Source organism: Cyphellophora attinorum (assembly GCF_001299255.1).
Source record: "Cyphellophora attinorum strain CBS 131958 chromosome Unknown Contig2, whole genome shotgun sequence".
Classification (NCBI taxonomy): domain Eukaryota; kingdom Fungi; phylum Ascomycota; class Eurotiomycetes; order Chaetothyriales; family Cyphellophoraceae; genus Cyphellophora; species Cyphellophora attinorum.
In genome coordinates this window covers 548282-567339 of record NW_017253230.1, presented here as the reverse complement: position 1 = coordinate 567339, position 19058 = coordinate 548282, and the positions used below count along the sequence as shown (strand labels likewise).

Here is a 19058-nt window from a genome sequence, read left to right as displayed (position 1 = left end):
TTCGCCCGGTTCAGGATACCGTAAAATAAAACATCCTTGAGGGTTCACTTTAGGTGCCCAAAGCGCTGGAACAGATGGCGCTACTAGCCTCGCAAGCGTGCTCTTGGGGGTTTCAGCGGCCATCGCGCTCACCGCTGCAGAGGAACGCATCCGACTTTCTGCACAAAGCCCACCTCGACAAAGCTATTGCGACCGAGCTCATCTGAAGAAGGTATTCGTCGGTACAGACGACATGCCTACAACCGAAGGGGCCATGTTGCTTTGCAGAGCCTCGCTATCTACGCTGATTGTGCCACGGACATGCACATCAGGGACAACGGGGCTGCTTTGCCAGAAGCTACACTCAATGTGCAGAAATGCGTTCGGCGAGAGGCACACCAGTAGTTGATGGGGCCGAAAGTCCAGAAGTTCCGATTGACGTGTACACTTTCTGGCCAGTGATTACCTAACGTCTTAGACGAGTAAATACCAGCTTTACAGAACACCAGTCGTTGGGGGCGGTGTCAGAGTTGTCGAAGCGCCGGCCGATTCTTTCGAATCGAAGTCTGATGAGGGTTCGCTCATGCAAACATCCCTCAGATACGACAAAAGCCTCCTGATGTGAACAACTGAACAGGTTGGGATGGTCGATCGATTAACCTCGAACACGTTCACAAATTGGAATTTGAGCAGGGTCGAGCCTGTCGAAACGGGTGGGCCGAAGCGCCATCCCTAAAGCATTTTCGGGTGCCATCGAATCAGCGTCCAAGCCCCGGACCTTTTGACACCTCAAATGGGAGACATCTCGTATCTGTGAAGGTCCAGGTCGAGTCCAAACGTTCAACCACTTTTACGAACCACGGAGACTTTCTTGTCTGCGAGAGATCTCGTGGCGCGACAATTGATATCGCAACATTCCAGCGACTGCAGACATACTCTGTGCGCGGGAATGAATATCAAACCGACCACAAGTTGCATCGGACACTAGCAAAAGTTCAACTTGGCGCAGAATCGCAGATCGCATTGGTGGTCGCCATGTTACTGCCGAATACCGTATCAGTGCGAACCACTTCGAGCAGGTCGTTCCTCCTAGTGCCGAAATGGTTGGTCAACACCCCTGCGTCCGGCTACGATAGTCCGCAACTCGAGGCACGAGGCAACCATCGCCAGATGGACAGAACCATTTGCACACCGGTTTCAGATAGGCCAATCCTGAAGCGCACAACGACTACGACACACCCCGTCATTCCCTACGTACGCCTGGTATTTCACACCTGGACCACTCAATGCATCTAGGACAAAACAAGACAAGGCTTTTGGACGCTGTCGCTGAGAACGTAATGCTCCACTCCTACCTCCTAGGCCTTGTCAAAAAGACCTTTTAGTGCGGACGCTCCCTCTATGCCGTATTGGTGGTAGTTGAGGCTCTGCTACCGCAGGTCCTCTGCTTGTTCTGGCCCAAATGCCAGGTATCCAAGGGCCCTTCACCACCGACCCCAGGTCGAGGACTTCATGATGATGCTATACCCTATATCCTGGCTCCTAGCTGGGTTTCCATCGTCCATCCCTGCCTGTCAATCTGTTCGCTATTTTCAATAGCTACCATAAACATAACCCATCTTCATCATTTGTGTCCGACTTTCACATACCTTGCCAACAATTTCGGTAGTTGGGTGCTGTATTAACTCCTTCAGTCCATCAAGAGAAGTGGGCTCACGACTCGATTCAGCTCCTGAGTTGAGCATCCTTGACCAGAAGCGGATATAAACATTTCGTGCTCCCCACGTCAAAGAGGCTGCATGACATTTTTACAGCATGAGCACACCATTCCTGGACTTTGACTCGCCATCGATTGACCTGAGCTCTGATGCAGCACAGTTGTTCGACAAAAACCAACATCACTCCAACACCATGGATGCCACATACGTATCGGCATGGGCACCACAACAGCTCGAACATGAGCTGGCTTACCACCACTACCAACAAGATCCATATCGCGTCCACATCCGCCGGCTCTCGGCGCAATATGACCCCATGATGTTCCCAGTCGGCATCCCAGACGTGATGCAAAAGCCTTCCATGTCGCTACCGATGCTGCAAGTACCACTCCAGCATCAGCAGTCGGACTATCCCATCGGCTGGCAGCCTCTCTACCACACGCCGGAAGAACATCGCCACTGGTCACCACTGTCGCGGGTCTCATCTTCATCCGGCTTTGACAACACATGCAGCCCACCCAGCCACCATGGCAGCATGAGTCCCGCAATGGCGACAGAGGTGCTGGCTAGCATGCTTCGCGAACAAGATATGTATTCGTCGCCTGTGTCAGTGCATGGGGCCTACCCGGGCATGTCTGCGACTGCCATGTCAAGCACCGGTACTTACGCGGTGCAGGCGCCTCATGTGATTCCAAGTCAGCACTTCAGCATGAGAGATTTCGACTGCTATTCCAGTGATGGCGAGGAGCCACCGCTGATTGATGCTGAAGAGCTGTACGCAAACCAAGCTTACCAGGTTCCGGCGCCCGTCGAACCTGAGCCTGCTTCGAGTCATCGGACAGCAGCCTTGAAGGTAGCGGACGAGCCCAGCGTGCCGTCCTTGCAGGAGGCTGCTTCCCAGACAGTTCTCAGCGTCTCTGTTGCCGAAGAACCCATCCCACCAGCCTCAACGTCCAACAAGAGCAAGGCGCGACCTACCTCATCCAGCAAGACCAACCCACGCAAGCACGCTCGCAGCCCATCAACAGCTTCTGCGTCATCCGAGCCTCTACAAACGGCCCCTTCTGCAAAGAAGCGACGCATCGCTTCTATAAGCTCGCTTAAGAGAACCATATCAGCCCCCACGGCCCCCACCACCAAGTCAAAGCCTCTACTACCCTGCCCCTTCCACGCCTTCGCTTGCCCGGCCGTCTTCCCGTCGAAGAACGAATGGAAGCGCCATACCTTGTCGCAGCACCTTCGCTTGGGCTTCTATCGGTGTTCCTTGGGGTCCTGCGCGATTGATCATCCGAGTGGGGTGACGCAGGCGAGGGGCTATAACGACTTCAACAGAAAGGATCTGTTTGTGCAGCATTTGAGGCGGATGCATGCTGACGAATGTCCGGGCATTGTAGCTAAAGACGAGGAGCACCAAGCCATGGGAGTGAGTGGCAGGAGAAAGACGTCGAAGGCAAAAAGTAAGAAAGGGAAAGCAGGGCGTAAGACTGAAGATGCCGGAGAGTTGGACGAGGCGTGGTTGGAGCAGGTAAGGCGGGAGGCTTGGATCTCTGTTCGGCTTGCGCCTGGTGGGGATGCGCTTGTCGGATGTGGGTTCTGCAAGGAGAAGTTCGGCTGCAGGCTTGCTGATGCCGGAGAGTCTGACAGTGATGACGACGGCAGCGATGCAGAGTCCTCGGCAGATCATCGTCATCCTCGAAAGCGCCGCCGACAACAGAAGATCTCTCACGCCATCACGGGCGAAGAAGGCAAAGGCGCAGACGTCGCCATGTGGGAGAAGCGCATGGAGCATGTCGCTGCCCACTACGCCTCAGGCGCGAAGGTGGAGGATGAGGTCCTCGATGAGGGCTTCAAGAATTGGGCCATCAACCAGCGCTTGGTCGTCTGGTCTGGTAGCTTTGATGGCAGTGGAAGTTGGGTTCTACGAGAGATTGCTGAAGGCGTCGATACGGCTGGTCATCAAGGGGTGGTTGGTCGTGATTATTCACACCCGTACGGTGAGCACGAGCCGGCGAAGACGGGTGGGAGGAGGAAGGGAAAGAACTCGTTGGCCAAACATCGTGCCCAGCGAGGCCGCAACGACACGTGGGCTATGGGGCCGGTGGTAGGAGCGAATGGATCTGGTGTGGTCTCTGATCCGGGCACCTTTGGTGCCGTGGCGAGGAAGAGTGAGAGGCTGTTGGTGAGTGGGACGAAGCGGAAGTACGTTGAGTCTGATGAAGAGGATGAGGATGAGGTGTCGTCTGTGGATGATCAGGGCTCTTGGGGACGCAACAAGAGAGTGAAGATCAAGGAGGAGGTCGTCGTGCAGGAGGACTTGGATGAGGAGGAGGATGTGGAAGCCTCGGAGAGCGATGCTGATGGAGAGGACGACTACTGACTATGGTGTGTTCTTGAGCCTCACCAGCTCGTCGATTGCTGCTGCTGTTATGTGATGTTAGCTGGATGGATATCTGATACCCCTTTTGTCACTGCTGTTACCACCAATGGAATAATAATTGCTAATAGAATGAATGACAATGGTCCCTCAAGCCACGAACCTTACTGCTTCCCTTCCCTATGCCTACCTTTCAATCGTTTACGGACTTGCGCTCCTTCCACGCGGGCTTCGTCACGAGGGCTCCTTCCACAAGGGTACCTTCCTCGAGGGCCGCTTGCACGAGGGCTGCTTCCTCAAGGACTCCTTCCACGAGAGCTCCTTCCTTGTCCGTGCCTGCCACTGAATCACTTTCAGCATGCAGTAGGAGCGTCCGAGCCGTCGGTCAACCTATAAGCTCGACTCGACACACGTCCAGAGTAGGGTGCTTGCACCCTTTCCTTCTTGGAATTTCTACTCTGAACGTGTGTCGAGTCGAGCTTATAGATTGACCAATGGCTCAGACGTATGCGTTTCAGATAGCTAGGAGGCCGATGATGCCGTGGGCTGATAAGCCAACGACAAAACCGACACCTGATGGTTGAGTTTGCGACTGTGCCGATAGACGTGGTGATTAAGTGACACCTTTTGCAGGAATTACCTGCATTATGAAAAAGTAGCCCACGCAAGATACCTTACTTAGCGTTGTTGACGATGCGGCGAAGAGCGAGGCAGAAACCAGCCAAGTCGGCATAACTAAAGTGCCCCTGGAAAGGCGGCCACGCTGAAGTCTGTAGGCGCCAATGATGGGCCGCCAGGCTCGAGCATCACGCAATTTCGAACCTTAACAAAGCTGGCCCGAGCGCTGATCCTCCCACCCCAACTCTCCAGATCTCCAGGGGCGATTTCTCGGGACTACCCAATTAAAGCTTGGCCCGGCGGATTGGAACCGAAGTGCTGTGCTCTGTTATTTGCTGGCTAAGAGCTACTGTTGATCAACCAGAATTTGCGCTGCAGGTCCAGAGAGTGCCTCATGGACATGAATGAGAAGCTGATGCTTAACGGCGGATAGGTAGGTTGATTGGTCGTCAGCGGACGTGAGAAAGTAACATTTACCAAATCTAAGCAGTGTTGCGGGACAGCTGGAGACTGATGAATCAAGTCGTCAGCTTCACACACGCACACGTGCAGAGCAGGGCTTGAAGATCGATAGGGTCTGGAAGTATGTTTCTGGCCCTCAAGTTGCTTTCGGGTACGAAAGCGAGTTATGTATATACAATTCGTCGACATCTTCTCTCCGGTCCAGCGTTGCCGGCCTGTCCGCCTGCCCAGCAACATACTCGCATCGCTCTTTGCTCTTTCTGGTGGTCGAAATAAGGGGCGTTGATGTGCTTATAAGTACAAACGTCCTCAATCGACCCTCGTTACCGTCTGCTGCTCCTTCAATACTGTAAAAATCTTGTACGCCGTGCTCGCTTCTGCATGCGCTCTGACTGTGATCATAGAAAGTTTTGATGATATTGCTGTTTTGAGCGCGTCCAACCGCGCCCTGGCTTGGTTCCAAAATAATGTCGTAAGTGAAAGAGTATCACATAACCGTACAGCAGCCGTCGCTCCCTGCCGCTTGGGGATTGTAGGGGTCTTCTTTGCGGTCGACTTGGCCCCAGACTGAGGGGACCATGTAGTCTCGGGTCTGGTTGCAGTAGTTGATGAGACTGTGTGTCGCGGGCGTCAGTGATCGTAGCTTTCGTCGTGTATGCTTTGATTGCGCCGCATGTCGAGCAAGGCTGGCTCAGGAGAGGGAGCGGGAGATACTCACGAGATAGAAGCTTCTGCCACCTTAACGCGCGGTCGGTCGAGATCCTCCTTCAGTCTACTGTTGAGTTCTTGTAGACGGCGCAATTTGAGATCCGCCATAGACTGTTTCTTTGATTTGGTATCGCCGCCATCGCGGACTGCGTATGCGGCGGGCATTGTTTTTGAGAGCTTGGATGCGGCCGGAGTGGGCGAGATCGTGACAAGTCGGCAGAGCTAGATGCGCACAGTAGCAACGGAGTGTCAGAGGAGGTCGCAGGCGCAGTCGAGGTGCACTGCTTGTCCGGCAGGCTGTGGTGGTCCTACGAGGAGCAAGGCCGTGAGTTCCTGAGGTTGAGGTGACAGAAGTCTAAAAAGCAGGGGCATCCGGTACGGGTACGGTGGTCATTAAAGCAGCGAGCGCAATCCGAAGCGGACTTTGCCAAGCCATGATCACGTGTATCTTGTGCCAAGGCGAAATTAATGTACTCGTGTGAAGTGTGAAGTTGAAGTCATCAGAGTCCTCTCGACGTCTTTTCTTCATCTCTAGGACAGATAGCGATCCGCGATCTCGAGAGACATCTACACCGCCAAGATGCCTCCACCACCGATGATCAAGCCGGAGAACATCCTCAAAGTGAGTCCTCGAAGCCCTCCCCTTACAATCGAAGCATGCCTAACCAGAATTCAGCGTGCCGAAGAACTTCAAGCCGTTAACCAACCACTGACCGCGTTGAACGTTCTGCATGAACATCTTACCAACAAGAGATCCCGCAATGCCCCCATTGTATCGCTCGAGCCGGCTATCATCAAGCTCGTGCAACTCGCCGTCGAGCTGAAGAAGGGCAAAATCGCCAAAGATGCCTCTATCAGTATAAAAATATTGCGCAGAATACAAATATTGGCACTATTGAGGTATGTATTACTGTGCCACCCAGTCATAGTATTCTAACATGTCTGAAGACCGTCCTCACCGAATTCATCAATCTCGCCGAGAAGAAAGTCCAGGAGCACAAGCCAAATCACTCGAAGTGCAGGCCACATTCGACACCGCTCCCACCGATTCTCTTGGAAAGATCGAAGATCTCGAAGCCCTCGAGACGCCCGAGACCATCCTTCTCGCCACGGTGTCTGGCGAACAGTCAAAAGATCGCACCGATCGCGCTATCGTTACACCATGGCTCAAGTTCTTGTGGGAAACATATCGCACAGTCCTTGATATCCTCAAGAACAATGCCAGAGTCGAGATCTTGTACCAACAGACCGCCCACCAGGCCTTCGACTTCTGCTTGAAGTACACTCGCAAGACGGAGTTTCGCCGCCTGTGCGAACTGCTCCGTAATCATGTGCAGAACGCGGCTAAGTACTCGTCTCAGATGCACGCCATCAACCTCAATGAGCCGGATACGCTACAGCGACATCTCGAGACTCGCTTCCGTCAGCTTAACTGCGCTGATGAGCTGGAATTGTGGCAGGAGGCATTCCGCAGCATTGAAGATATCCATCAGCTTCTCACCCTCTCCAAGCGACCGGCCAAGAACACCATGATGGCCAACTACTTCGAGAAGTTGACAAAGATCTTCCTTGTCTCAGACGACTACTTGTTCCATGCCGCAGCCTACAACAAGTATTACACCCTACTTCGCACATCTCAGGCTGCCGTCGCTGCCGGCCAGAGTCCGAAGAAGGACAATCCAGTTGTGACTGATGCTCAACTGACCAAAGTCGCTTCATTCGTCTTGCTATCCGCCTTGGCCATTCCAGTCATCAGCACATCACGTTCTCGCGGCCTTGTCGACGTTGATGAAGCGCGAAAGAAGACGACGAGGCTGACGAATCTGCTCAACATGCCTGCCTCTCCCACGAGAGCTTCTCTGTTCAAAGACGCTCAGACAAAAGGCTTGTTAAAGAAAGCGGCACCAGAAATCCGCGAATTGTACGACATCCTAGAGAAGGAGTTTCACCCGCTGTCGATTTGCAAAAAGATATCGCCTATCCTAGCACGCATCGGCAATGATCCCGAGATGGTTGTCTACGTCCAGCCTCTGCAACAGGTCATCCTCACCCGCCTGTTCCAACAGTTGTCACAGGTATACGAATCAGTCGAGCTCAAGTTTGTCTTCCAGCTTGCTCAGTTCCCAGAGCCATTCCAGGTCAATCCCGCAACAATTGAGAAGTTCATCATGAATGGTTGCAAGAAGGGCGATCTTGCTATCCGACTTGATCATGTCTCAGGCACCCTGAACTTCGATCAAGATGTCTACTCATCTGCAAAAGCTGTTGCGGCTGGTGACGACTCTTCCGTTCAGCGTCTTCAACACACTCCGACTGAGATTGTGCGAACCCAGCTGGAGCGCCTAGCCAAGACATTGTTCGTTACCTGCAAATTCGTCGATCCTTCATTCAACCAAGCCCGTCTCGCAGCCCGTGAGTCCGCATTGGCACGTGCTCAGGCTGGCGCTGAGCAAGAGCGCACCGACACCCTGCAGCGACGTGCGATCATCGAGCGCAAGAAGGAGGCCGCATCCGAAGCACTGTCTAGGAAACAGCGCGAGGAGGAGACTCGCCGCCGTGTCCGTGCTCAACAACAAGCTGAAGCTGAGTCTCAGCGTCTTCGTGATGAGCAGAAGGCCAGAGAGCTCAAGCGTGTCCGCGACGAACAGACCCGCATTCGTCGTCAGGAAATGGAAAAGCAGCTCCAGGAGCTGAAGGGCAGCATGAAGATCGACCTCGAAGACGTCAATATCGACGACCTTGACTCCAACGCCGTCCGCATGCTGAAGCTCACCCAACTCGAGAAAGATAAGCGTGACAAGGACGTCAAAGTCGGTGTCACAGCCAAGCGCATCGACCACTTGGAACGTGCCTTCCGCCGCGAAGAAGTCAAGCATCTGGACGAAGACTACAACGCTCAGAAAGAAGCCGACCTCAAAGCCTACGAAGAGGAGAAAGCCCAGAAGCTCAAAGACTCCAAAGAAGAGCACGAGCGCCTCGTCGAGCTCAAGAACCGCCTCACCCGCCTCGTTGGTCCTTACGACGAGTTCAAATCCTCAATCACAAAGTCCCGCGCTGCCGAGTTCGAGAAATCCCGTCGCAAGGCCGAGCAGGAGTTCGAAGCTGAGAAGCGCAAGCGTGTCAAGGCTCACTACCAAGAAAAAGCTCGGCTCCGCCAACAGCAAGAAGAAGAGGAGGCCCGTCGCCGTGAGGAAGAGGACCGTCTCGCCCGCGAAGCCGAGCAGAAGGCTGCCGAGGAGGAAGAGAAAGAGCGCCAGCGTGCTGAACGTCGTGCAAAGGCGGAAGCAGAGCGTGCAGAGCGCGAGGAGGCTGCGAGGAAGCAGATGCAGCGCGAGGAGGAGGCTGCTGCAAGACGTGCAGAGCGCAAGAACCAGATCCCTGATCGTACTGCGCCGCCAGTCAGAGACTTTGGCAGTGTCCGTCGCGAGGCGGCCCCTATGGAATCTCGCACGGACTCGAACGAGCGTGCTCTGGGTGGTGCTGGAGGCCCGCCTCGTCTCAACTTGGCTGGTCGTGCTGGAGGCGGTGGTGGCTGGCGTGAGCGGCAGGCTGCGAAGGAGGCTGCGGGTGCTGGTGGTGCTCCTGCCCCGTCAGACAGAGCGCCTCCTGTCCAGGAGCCCTCTGCGCCCCGAAGTGGGTATGTGCCGCCGCATCTGCGCGGTGCTGCTGGTGCTGCTGGTGCTGGTGCCGGTAGCGGTGCTGGCAGTGGTGGTGACGTCCCGCCTCGCAAGGAGTCCCCCGCCAATGGCGATGCCGCTCCTCCTCGTGGGCGGTATGTGCCGCCATCAATGCGCAATCGTTAGGTTAGGCATGGAGAGGGCGCTGGGGTTGAATTTTCGGAGCTGTAGTTTCTTGAAATAAGACGACATTCTTTTCATCCGTTCATTGGACTCGTCTTCCTTTTCACTATGTCTACAGTGATATGCCTGATTGCTTACTGTCCACTGCACTACTGTGAAGGCTGAGGCACAATGTTCCGCAAATCCTCATCCCGCATCTGCAAAGCACATGGGTCGCTGCCGTCGCCGACGAAGTGGATCGAGAACTTCTTGTTGGTGATGAAGAGGACTGTCACGTCTTTCTCTCTGGTGGCGCCATGGTACTACTCTCCCGCGACCACCGGTCAGTACGCATGCTCTTGCCCCAAAAGTCTGGTCAGCTGGGCAAGATCTCGAACGACTCACCATCGTCCCTCCCTCGGGAAACCAAACCCAGCTTCCTGGCCCATACTGACCCGCATGAGTATCTAGGATTCCATCAAGGACATAAAACCCATGTCCACAGTAGTGAGAATGCCATGGATTCGTGAAGCCTCGCTTGTATTGCAATTTGAGGATGGTCATGCCGGACCCCTCGTCCTGGTGAAGTGGGTTGTGGTCAAGGTTGACATTCAGGTACGGCACCGGGAATGGCTGCCAGGGAGTGGTGTTCGTGTCGATGACTGTTAGGGGTACTGGTGAGGAGGGCGGCATTGTCGATGTTGGTCAATGTCCAAGATTTCGCGAACTGGCCTGTCCGGCAGTGGTTTGTGAGTCTTCAGTGGGAGTGCTGGACGTGCCGGGAGGTGCTATGTGTTAGGGTGTCAAGTGGTTCGTCGTAGCGGCTGATGATACACTTATATCGGTCCATATTCAGACGATTGGAGCGTCTAAGTGTGCAATGAGCCGAGGAGATCTTGAGCATCACTCGCAGCTCTCGTCGTCTTCTTCATCCTGATCCATGAATTGTGCTGTCACGGCCGCTGGACCGAATCAATCCATGTGCGGGGGTGAGGGCGCGTCTTTTTGTGATCGGCAGGACAAGCATGATTGCAGAACGTCTTTCTGAGCGTATGGACAGAAGGGCGACCGTCAAGCAACGGTCTGCCATGTCAAAAGAGGAGCATGAACTCCTTGTGATAGTCGATAATCAGTCTGACTGCGGACATCCGCGCAGGTGAGTGTCGTGTTGCCTGAAAGCCCAGCCACCCTGGGCATCACTACTCTGATTTGGGAATAAGGCGTTCAGGACGATGCGATGGGGACACTGACGAGTGCTTGAGTCGTACATCGACGAAATTGTGTATCACAAGTGGTCGCTTGGTCGTGTGGTGCGCGCGATGCCTGAAAAGTTGGGAACGATGGTAAGTCGTGCCTTCCTGGTTCAACAGCCTCTGTATCTGCCAGCATGTGGTGCCTTTCGCAAAAGTTTATGGCATGCATAGGAAGTTAGCTAGGTACCTGAGCTTTGGAGTGCAGGATTCTGGGTTCTGCGCAGCTTGGTAGCATGATCTCCAGCCGCAAAGGCTCGAGCCCGGGATGGCGCTGTGAGTCCAGTCAAATATTCTGTCGTTGAACTTCCCAGTTCCAGATTCTTCTTCTACAACAATGAGCATTCGCCGATCGTGACCGCCTGACACAAAGAACTCCTCCCGCGCAACGGGATGTGCACGAAGGCATCACATGAGATGAAAGAATTATCAGAGATCGAGGAGCCATGCAACAGATCCTCTGCGGCTAAGCCTTCAGCGCCCAAGAGCACACCTAAGCGCATCACCGATCTTCCCAACGAAATTCTGGCGCAAATCTTTCGCCTCACCATACCTGAATCGAGCGGGGGAAACGAATACTTCACAATCAAACACAGCTGTACGCGCTCTGAGAGGATAACCCGCCGCTGCGTATGCGACCCACCATGGACTCGACAACTCCGGCTCATTTGCCGCCTCTTCGAGAAACTCATCACGCCCATCATCGGCAGCCGAATTGAGGTCACCATGACATCAGCCATCGTGGGGAAGATGAACTTATACCGCCAAATCTGGGCACTAGATCAACCAGCGACGTTAGACATGAGATTACTCTGTCCGCTTTTCCTACTGGAACACGTCCAGTACATGTGTATTAGAAAGTTGGAGCTTGCGCGTTTTTGGTGCTCGCGCGAGGCTAGATGCCAGTAGGATGCCGAAGATCAGGGTTTTGGAGATGGATCCGTGGCAGCCGGAGAGGGTCATGAACAGAGACGGTATTAGTGTGCGGCCTTATTATAGTGGCGGTCGGAAGACCTGCCTTGTCGCTCTCGGTCTGATAGAGTGAACATCAGCATTCCCGACGTTGTAGCCACTACTAGTGTGGTAAAGAGAGGGCGTCGCAAGTGTTTGACGATGTGGCGCCGAGGTTGAGACGTATGCGACAACAAGGAGAACATTACCGAAGAGAATTGCGCTTGCAAGAAGGGGAGAATCTACAAACTAGAGACGACATTCAATGAGGTTGACAATGTGATCTGGTCATTTCGACTATTCACAGAGTATTCCTTGACTATCTGTAGTAGCTGTTTTGTGGTCAGATACACACACTCGGTGTCAAAAGTGTCCAGGTTCTTCTTATCCTGTGCCATGCTGGCGCCAAAGATGGAACTCCTTCAAGACCAGCAAATACATTTTCTTCGTTCATTGATTGACAAAATACAATTCTGTGTCCGTCGTTGCAGCCATGTCGACGTCCAACATAGAGACCGGATCCATGCGCGATCGGGTTACCTTGGTCGGCGACAGGCACAGCTTCAAAGTTAGTGCTTGCGAACGCCGATCAGGAGAAGGGTGAACTTACTTTGACGGCCACCACAGAGGGCAGCTCTGAACACATCTCCTTTGAGGAGGACTTCGTAGAGAAGACAACACGCCGTTGATGGCATGCCTAGACGTTGGAATGCGGGTGGACCTGCGCAAGTAGTCAGTGTGCTGAGCCTCAGCAAAACAAAACAGACGCTAGACTTACCTGCTCACAAAGTGCCCTCGTCCTTCGCCTTCTCAATCTTACGTGCGCTTGCAATCTTACAGATATCGAATCTTGCATAGCCCTTGCGGATCAACTCGTCGAATTCGGCCTTGGACACGTACTTGACCAAATCCGGAGGCAGGTGCTCGCCATCCTTCATTGCTAGAGCCACACGCTTGTATCGGACGGCATGCTTCGCAGCCTGGATCTTGTACTCTTCGCGATATGCGGCCTTCTCCTCGGGGGTCGCGTCCCAGCGGACAGAAGGATTGTAGATGGGTTGACCATCATCGACCCAGTCATCGTTGGGATTGGGGGAACGAAGGTGTTGGTAGGGGCCGTAGTTGTGCTTCCAGTGACTGAGGTGTTGCCGGTCTCAGCGGTCTTGTTGGACGAGGTGGTAGCGGTGGTGTTGCCGGATTCAGCAGTCTTGTTGGACGACGCGACGGACGAACCAGTCGGCGGACCGTTGTCGGACTTCTTGGCGGCGGTGGTTGAGACCTCGAGAGCCTCAGTGCGAGTGGGCACGAGAGGAGTACCATAGTAGACAGATCGAGCTGCGAAGCGATTAGTGCGTGCTTTTCTCTAGGTGAACAGGAGGAGAATCTCACGCTTGACAGTCATGGCAAACCCAGATGGAGTGGGAACCGCAAAGTCGGAGGCGCGCGGAACAAATGGAGGAGGCACAACGTTGTAGCGAGACTTTGTTGGCGATCGCACAGTCTTCTCGTGGGCAGAGTCAGCCGAGGAAATGCTCATTGGTGATTCGGTGACTGTGGACTGCTGCTTTCCGCCTTTGGCAGTAGCAACAACGCGAAGGGGAGTCTCAGCAGTCATCGTGATGGCTTTCGAGGTCTTTGATGGTGGCTGCGACTCGGTAGGGCTCTCAAGCAGGATGATCTCGGGTGCAGATTGTGCGCGAGGTCCGAAATCCTTTTTGTTTTGCGCTAGCGGCTTCGACTTGGAGGCTTCAGTCTTCAGTTGAAATGAGGCGGGAGCAATGCTTGGCACACCAGTCTTCTTCGAAGCAGCCCGACCACGCTTCGGTGCAGCCAGAACGGCCACACTACCAGGGGCAGGAGGCGGCGTATAGTATTTGTTGGTATACAGGAAGTCGAGAGATGCGGGTCGCTTGACTTCGCTGCTTGACTTGCCGCGCGTGGCGGCACCAGACTGACTTGAGCCACGAGACATGGTGTTGGTGACTGGCTTGACTTCACGAGTTGAAGTGCTTGAGGTGGCTGCACTTGCTCGAAGCGAATCGCCACGGCCATGGCTGTAGCTCCCGTCCTGAGTACCTCGCATAGCAGGATTGAAGCCAGCCACCGACATTGGCATCTGCATTGGCATCGGCATAGGGTAGAACATCATTGGTCCATTCATGGTGTTCATCATCATCGGACCTTGGTAGCCATATGGCTGATACTGCGCCATAGGAGCACCAACAGGGCCCTGGAAGTTGTTGCCATACTGGAAGCCGTTGAAGCCGCCCATGTGCTGGGTCTGGCCGCCAAATAAGCTGCCTTGCTGGCCATTGTTGCGACCAGAGATGGAGCCTTTGCCAGACGGAGAGTTGTATGAAGTCTTAGGGACAGCGAATTTGGTGGCTACAGTACCTGGCCCAGCCGACGACACTTTGCCAGACGTCTTGCTGGAATCTCGAGGCTTGCGCGTGACTTCGTTGTTCTGCGAAGCTGTGAGGTCGATAGGTTTGCTAGGAGAAGGAGTGACGGCCTCGCCCGATTGGTTTACACTTCAAGGTCAGCTTGCGCGCGTTCAGGTTGCGAGGGATGGCTCTTACCTCGCGTCGTAATCTTCGACAGCAGCAGTTCTCTGCTTCTTCACAGGTGGTCGCTGGTCCTCGTTCTCAGATGAAGACATATCGTCTTGGTTTGCAGTGTGCTTGACGACAACTTTCGGCTTTTCGACGCCGCTGGTGGAAGATCCTTCGGCAGACGGCTTTTGACCGCGACGAGGCGTCTCTGGAGCCGACTTCTTCGCACTGCGCGCACTCTTTCTGCCACCGACAGCTTGACGAGTCTTCTTGGTGGAAGACATGATCTTACAACCTACTCACACAGCCAACAAGTTGATGATTGCAGGATCAAAGTTGTGTTCACCAACCTGGTCTGGTAGAGTTGCAGTGCATCCTTTCAGAGCAAAGTTCGTGGGTTCCCAGAGACAGTGCCAAGCCCCCGTTTGCTTTTGCTGAAGCCCTAAATTACCCTGATTCACCTGACGCCTGGCGTTGCGGCAAGTGATGACCTACATGACCTCAAAACGTTGGGTGCTGACTAGTACTGGCCCAGACCTGCACATAGCTAGAGTCATAGACCCTCTTGAGAGCTTCATTGTCCTTGAATCCATTGCAGATGATTCTGCGATGGCCCATAATGGTAGAGGTAAGGTGAGGTGATGAAGTATGTATCTATGGCACAGAGCCAGCTACCTGGCTCTATGCAGACGCAGACAGGTCCATGGGCCTTCCTGCGAGTTTCAAGGCCATCAGATTCATTGCAGATGATCCTGTGGCAAGTGATGATAGCAGAGTTGAGAGGAAAGGGGATGAAGCACTGGCGTAGTTATAGCAATCCCTACGTCACAACACGTGACCTACACTTCAATCATCAAGCAAGATTCACAGCAAACATACAATTCCTTCTATCATCATTCACTGCATCAGTACAACCATGGATGTCTACAGAAACCATTTCCCACAGTCTCTCAGTCGCTGATCAATGCGAATCGCCTGAAGCTTCTCATGCTCGGAGAGGCCATTTCCATTCTCCCTCGGTCCGCCCACGCTTTTGTACCATCGGCCTACCGTCCATTTGAGCCACTGATGCCTGTCATGGTGCACATTGTCCGATTCTAGCTCTGGGAAGCCAAGAAACTGGCGACGACTGATGCATGGTCCGCACACCCACGCATCTAGTTCGTCAGATTGCTCAATGTTTGTAACAGCGTTCGGAACTTACCATGGGTTTGCCGGAAGCTTTTGTCGGCCTCTGAAAGGCAGCGGTCATGATGCCAGCCATAAACGACGGTACAAGCAGGATCGAAGCACACCGCCCTGGAGCGCTCTGCTGGTACTGCCTTGGACATGCAAATACAGTAGCGTACTATAGGCTCTCCTCGCGTGGTCCGCGGCCGAGGCCACTGGATTGGTGCAAGCTTGTCCGGATCCGAATCCGGGCCTCTCGAATCGTACAGCTCGTTGAGTTTTTCGAGCTGCTGGATGATAGCATGGGGCGCAATAGGTCTGGCGACGTTGATATTTAGCACCTCAGGCAATGGTGTTACTGTTGTTGCACTTGATGCTGCAGCGTGATCGTCTTTCTGTGCCGTCGTTGTCGATGAAGGGGATATAGATGAGCTGGGCGCATTCTGCGTTGGGACTGGTGTATCTCGAACGATCGCTGGATCAGGTTTGAAGTAAGCTATCCACCTTTGCCGTTCTTGTTCTCTAGCAGAATCTGGTACTGAATGACTTCTGGTCGACTGCGATGCGCTCGCCTGCCCCTGAGTTTGTAGGGAGATCTTCGGCTTGAACACTTCTGCTGGTGTAAAGAATGACTTCCACAGTTCTATCTCCTCCTCGTTGTCAGACTCGGAGTCCGAGTCAGCGCGTTTCCGCTTACGCGAAGTTGTGGCCGTGGACAAGGACAGCTCCGACATGTTGTGAGAGATCAATGATCGATGCGGAAAGCATTGGTGGTCATGTCTTGAATAACGAAAGGGTTCAGCCCCCAAGGCTTAGAATGTACTGTCAAGCAAAGTGAAGGTGTGAAGAATGTTGATATTGGTGAAAAGTTGCCCCCTTCCAACGACGGTCGCAGTACTAACAAAATATGGTTGATGTTCGCCGAACACTTGTGTTCAATGAACGGGATGGAACGAGATGCATCGTAAAAGCCATCTTTGGCAGTCGCAATGGGCGCACAAGGCACAAGGCAAAAGAAACCGCGGGCTTGACATATGCTTGTTGCTTCTACCTGGTGCTGAAACTGCTTCAGTGCCCTCCCTAATTGAATGGTCTTCAGTAAAATCTACTTTCCTTTCAGCACGTAGCGCGATCGTGCTGCTCGAGTCGACCATTACTTTAGCGACCTCACAAAGCATCATTGGTCGGACCACATCACTTAAAAGTACGGAAGCGATGATTGAAGCCCAGCATTGCTTTTCGAAGCCGCCGAGAACATACTTACCTGCCATGCCGTAGACTATTGGCCGCTACGTGTTTGCCTCGAATTTGAACTTGGCAGCAGGCAAACCACGAAGACAAAGGATATCTCCGCTCCTTCCGCGATCCCACATTCATCATCACTCTCCATATGGATGGTGAGCCCGGTGTTTGTCTATCGATCAAACATGATCCAGACGCACAAAGGCGGTGTTCTTGTCTAATCGATCGTAAATGCACTGCTCGTTACTGGACCTGCCGTACTTGCGTGCCGGAGCAGTCGGCGGAAAATGATTGTGCATTCAAAGTTTTCCTCATGGAGCGGGATTTCGTCATTGATGATAAGGCATCGGGAAGCATAAATATACGTGGAACATGGCTTCGACGCAAATGGCATCACGCCTGAACGCGAACATCCAACACAGGCCATCCATCAGCAAGCAAGCATGCCCTTCCCCAAATACATCCCAGACGCACCACCCGAGGAGACCAAGTCGCAATTCGACAAGGACCTCAAGGATCTGCACTTGATCTATGACTACAATGCGCAAAATGTAGAGACAGGCGAGCCCGAGAAATGGAGGTATGAGATGTGGTTCTTCTCGCCTGAAAGGATAGTCTACAAGATTCATGGCGGGCCAATGGCCGGACGGGTCAACTTCCAATCTGCTGCGTATCAGTGCATTCGCCCAGGAGAATTGTGGCAATGTAACTGGCTCGAAGGTAAGTCTTCTACGTTCTAATATGAGTCCTACGCTCATGTTGCTCCACAGAAACCGGCACCATATGCTCTCTCGTGTACGACATCCCTCAGAAGCGCATCACGACCATGCTGGGATTCTCGCAGGGCCACTGGGAGAAAGCTGAGGAAGCCCATGGCGACAAGCGGAATTCGAAAGATCTGGAGCGGTGGAGAAAGCTTGCTGAGATTGGGAAGCAGACAGAGTAAGTCGTACGATGGTTGTTATGCTGCAGTACTGATACAGTGTGACCAGTCGTATACTGCTCAGCGAGCAAGCGAAGATGGTTGATATCTTCCATGGCAAAGGCGACTTGGAGCCTATAAGTGGAAAAGAGGAGACTTTGTGATTTGCAGACGGGCCCTATGAGTTCAGCCCAGGCGTCAAGACCGACCACCGAGGACCACTGATCCCATTCTGCAAATGCTACGAGCAATTTGCAAGTAGTACTGGCGTCCTGAACTAGACTATCGACTTCCTCTCGAAGTTGGCGAGATGACGATAAAATTAGTGTCGGTCTTGGTCAATCTGACGGCGGCTTGGACATTATGCTAGATCGAGCCAAGCTGTTCCAATCACTTCCCTGGCCCTCGCGCACAATCATGACCCTGTTGACCACAATCTATCCACGGCCGACGGTGGTGGGGGCTGGGCACCGTCAGCCTTCTCCTTCCTCCTCCAAATACACACAGCCCGAACTACACGCTGGTAGTTGTCATCCCGCAGAGAAGAAGAATAAAGTTCTTCAAACCCCTCGAAGAGACGGCGCGTAATGCATGCAGAGCATACGAAATGATCTGATGGTCCGTTAGCCTCTGTGCACAATGATATGAAGTGGACATACGAAAGTTGTCTTTGTTCCGTCGCTCTTCCTCAGACAGGCAAGCCTCATGGTGCCATCCTGCTGCAACAGTACAGCCGGGATCATAGCATCGAATCATTGCAGGTCTGACATGGGGCTTACCACGGTGCCAGTTGAGTCGCTTGCCAGTAATGGAGTTCAGCTTTTGGACAGCTATACGGCATTTGCACGCCATGATCACCTTGACATTGTTGCGCCTCTCGACGGGCCACTGTACTGGATTTTTGTCCCGTTCCGCATCTGCACGCTCTTGACGAGAGTCATAGAGTGCATAAAGGTCGTCAAGTTGGGATAGAACGTAACGATACTGCTCCTCTGCAGATGCGCCGTGGAGGTTGATGGCATCGGGTGGTATGTCGAGAGTGCCTCGCGTTAAGCGTCTCTTCAGTTGCTGGGTCTCGATGCTGATGATACCGACCGAGGTGTACGCCCTTCTTGAGTCTTGTATTGGCTGCTCATTCTCGCTCTCGATCTCGACACCGGATGGAGGTGTAGTAAACATTGCTTCCGGCTCGTTCGAATGCGAGCTCAATGCCGAATCTGCATCTGTGTCTGAGTGTGGAAGATGGCGTCTGCCTCGTAAAGGATAGCGGAGGTTTTGCATTTGGCAGATTGATCAGATGCTGACTTAAATGCCAGGGAAGACGCGACCAGGT

The 19058-nt window shown here is 53.5% G+C and overlaps 8 protein-coding genes across 8 annotated transcripts; 3 read left to right on the top strand and 5 right to left on the bottom strand.

Moving 5' to 3' along the window:
- Positions 1 to 1794: 1794 nt before the first annotated feature.
- AB675_2514 (uncharacterized protein) lies at positions 1795 to 4074 on the top strand (the record flags this gene model as incomplete). The annotated part of the gene is made up of 1 exon (XM_018142491.1): positions 1795 to 4074. The coding sequence occupies one exon, from the start codon at positions 1795 to 1797 to the stop codon at positions 4072 to 4074; it is 2280 nt and encodes a 759-aa protein (XP_018004860.1).
- A 1564-nt stretch (positions 4075 to 5638) lies between these two features.
- On the bottom strand, positions 5639 to 6024 carry AB675_2513 (Guanine nucleotide-binding protein subunit gamma; the record flags this gene model as incomplete). The annotated part of the gene is made up of 2 exons (XM_018142490.1): positions 5639 to 5765; positions 5870 to 6024. 2 exons carry the CDS (start codon positions 6022 to 6024, stop codon positions 5639 to 5641), a joined length of 282 nt encoding a protein of 93 aa, XP_018004935.1.
- Positions 6025 to 6439: 415 nt separating this feature from the next.
- AB675_2512 (Eukaryotic translation initiation factor 3 subunit A) lies at positions 6440 to 9662 on the top strand (the record flags this gene model as incomplete). Its single annotated transcript, XM_018142489.1, has 3 exons — positions 6440 to 6481; positions 6536 to 6716; positions 6808 to 9662. 3 exons carry the CDS (start codon positions 6440 to 6442, stop codon positions 9660 to 9662), a joined length of 3078 nt encoding a protein of 1025 aa, XP_018005304.1.
- A 146-nt stretch (positions 9663 to 9808) lies between these two features.
- AB675_2511 (uncharacterized protein) lies at positions 9809 to 10331 on the bottom strand (the record flags this gene model as incomplete). Its single annotated transcript, XM_018142488.1, has 2 exons — positions 9809 to 9961; positions 10044 to 10331. The coding sequence occupies 2 exons, from the start codon at positions 10329 to 10331 to the stop codon at positions 9809 to 9811; spliced, it is 441 nt and encodes a 146-aa protein (XP_018004787.1).
- Positions 10332 to 12621: 2290 nt separating this feature from the next.
- Positions 12622 to 14675, bottom strand: AB675_2510 (uncharacterized protein; the record flags this gene model as incomplete). The annotated part of the gene is made up of 4 exons (XM_018142487.1): positions 12622 to 12976; positions 13012 to 13174; positions 13229 to 14370; positions 14419 to 14675. 4 exons carry the CDS (start codon positions 14673 to 14675, stop codon positions 12622 to 12624), a joined length of 1917 nt encoding a protein of 638 aa, XP_018005160.1.
- A 640-nt stretch (positions 14676 to 15315) lies between these two features.
- AB675_2509 (uncharacterized protein) lies at positions 15316 to 16295 on the bottom strand (the record flags this gene model as incomplete). Its single annotated transcript, XM_018142485.1, has 2 exons — positions 15316 to 15548; positions 15596 to 16295. 2 exons carry the CDS (start codon positions 16293 to 16295, stop codon positions 15316 to 15318), a joined length of 933 nt encoding a protein of 310 aa, XP_018005039.1.
- A 951-nt stretch (positions 16296 to 17246) lies between these two features.
- On the top strand, positions 17247 to 17889 carry AB675_2508 (uncharacterized protein; the record flags this gene model as incomplete). The annotated part of the gene is made up of 3 exons (XM_018142484.1): positions 17247 to 17523; positions 17574 to 17745; positions 17796 to 17889. The coding sequence occupies 3 exons, from the start codon at positions 17247 to 17249 to the stop codon at positions 17887 to 17889; spliced, it is 543 nt and encodes a 180-aa protein (XP_018004950.1).
- A 251-nt stretch (positions 17890 to 18140) lies between these two features.
- AB675_2507 (uncharacterized protein) lies at positions 18141 to 18904 on the bottom strand (the record flags this gene model as incomplete). Its single annotated transcript, XM_018142483.1, has 2 exons — positions 18141 to 18337; positions 18385 to 18904. The coding sequence occupies 2 exons, from the start codon at positions 18902 to 18904 to the stop codon at positions 18141 to 18143; spliced, it is 717 nt and encodes a 238-aa protein (XP_018005259.1).
- Between the last annotated feature and the right edge of the window lie 154 nt (positions 18905 to 19058).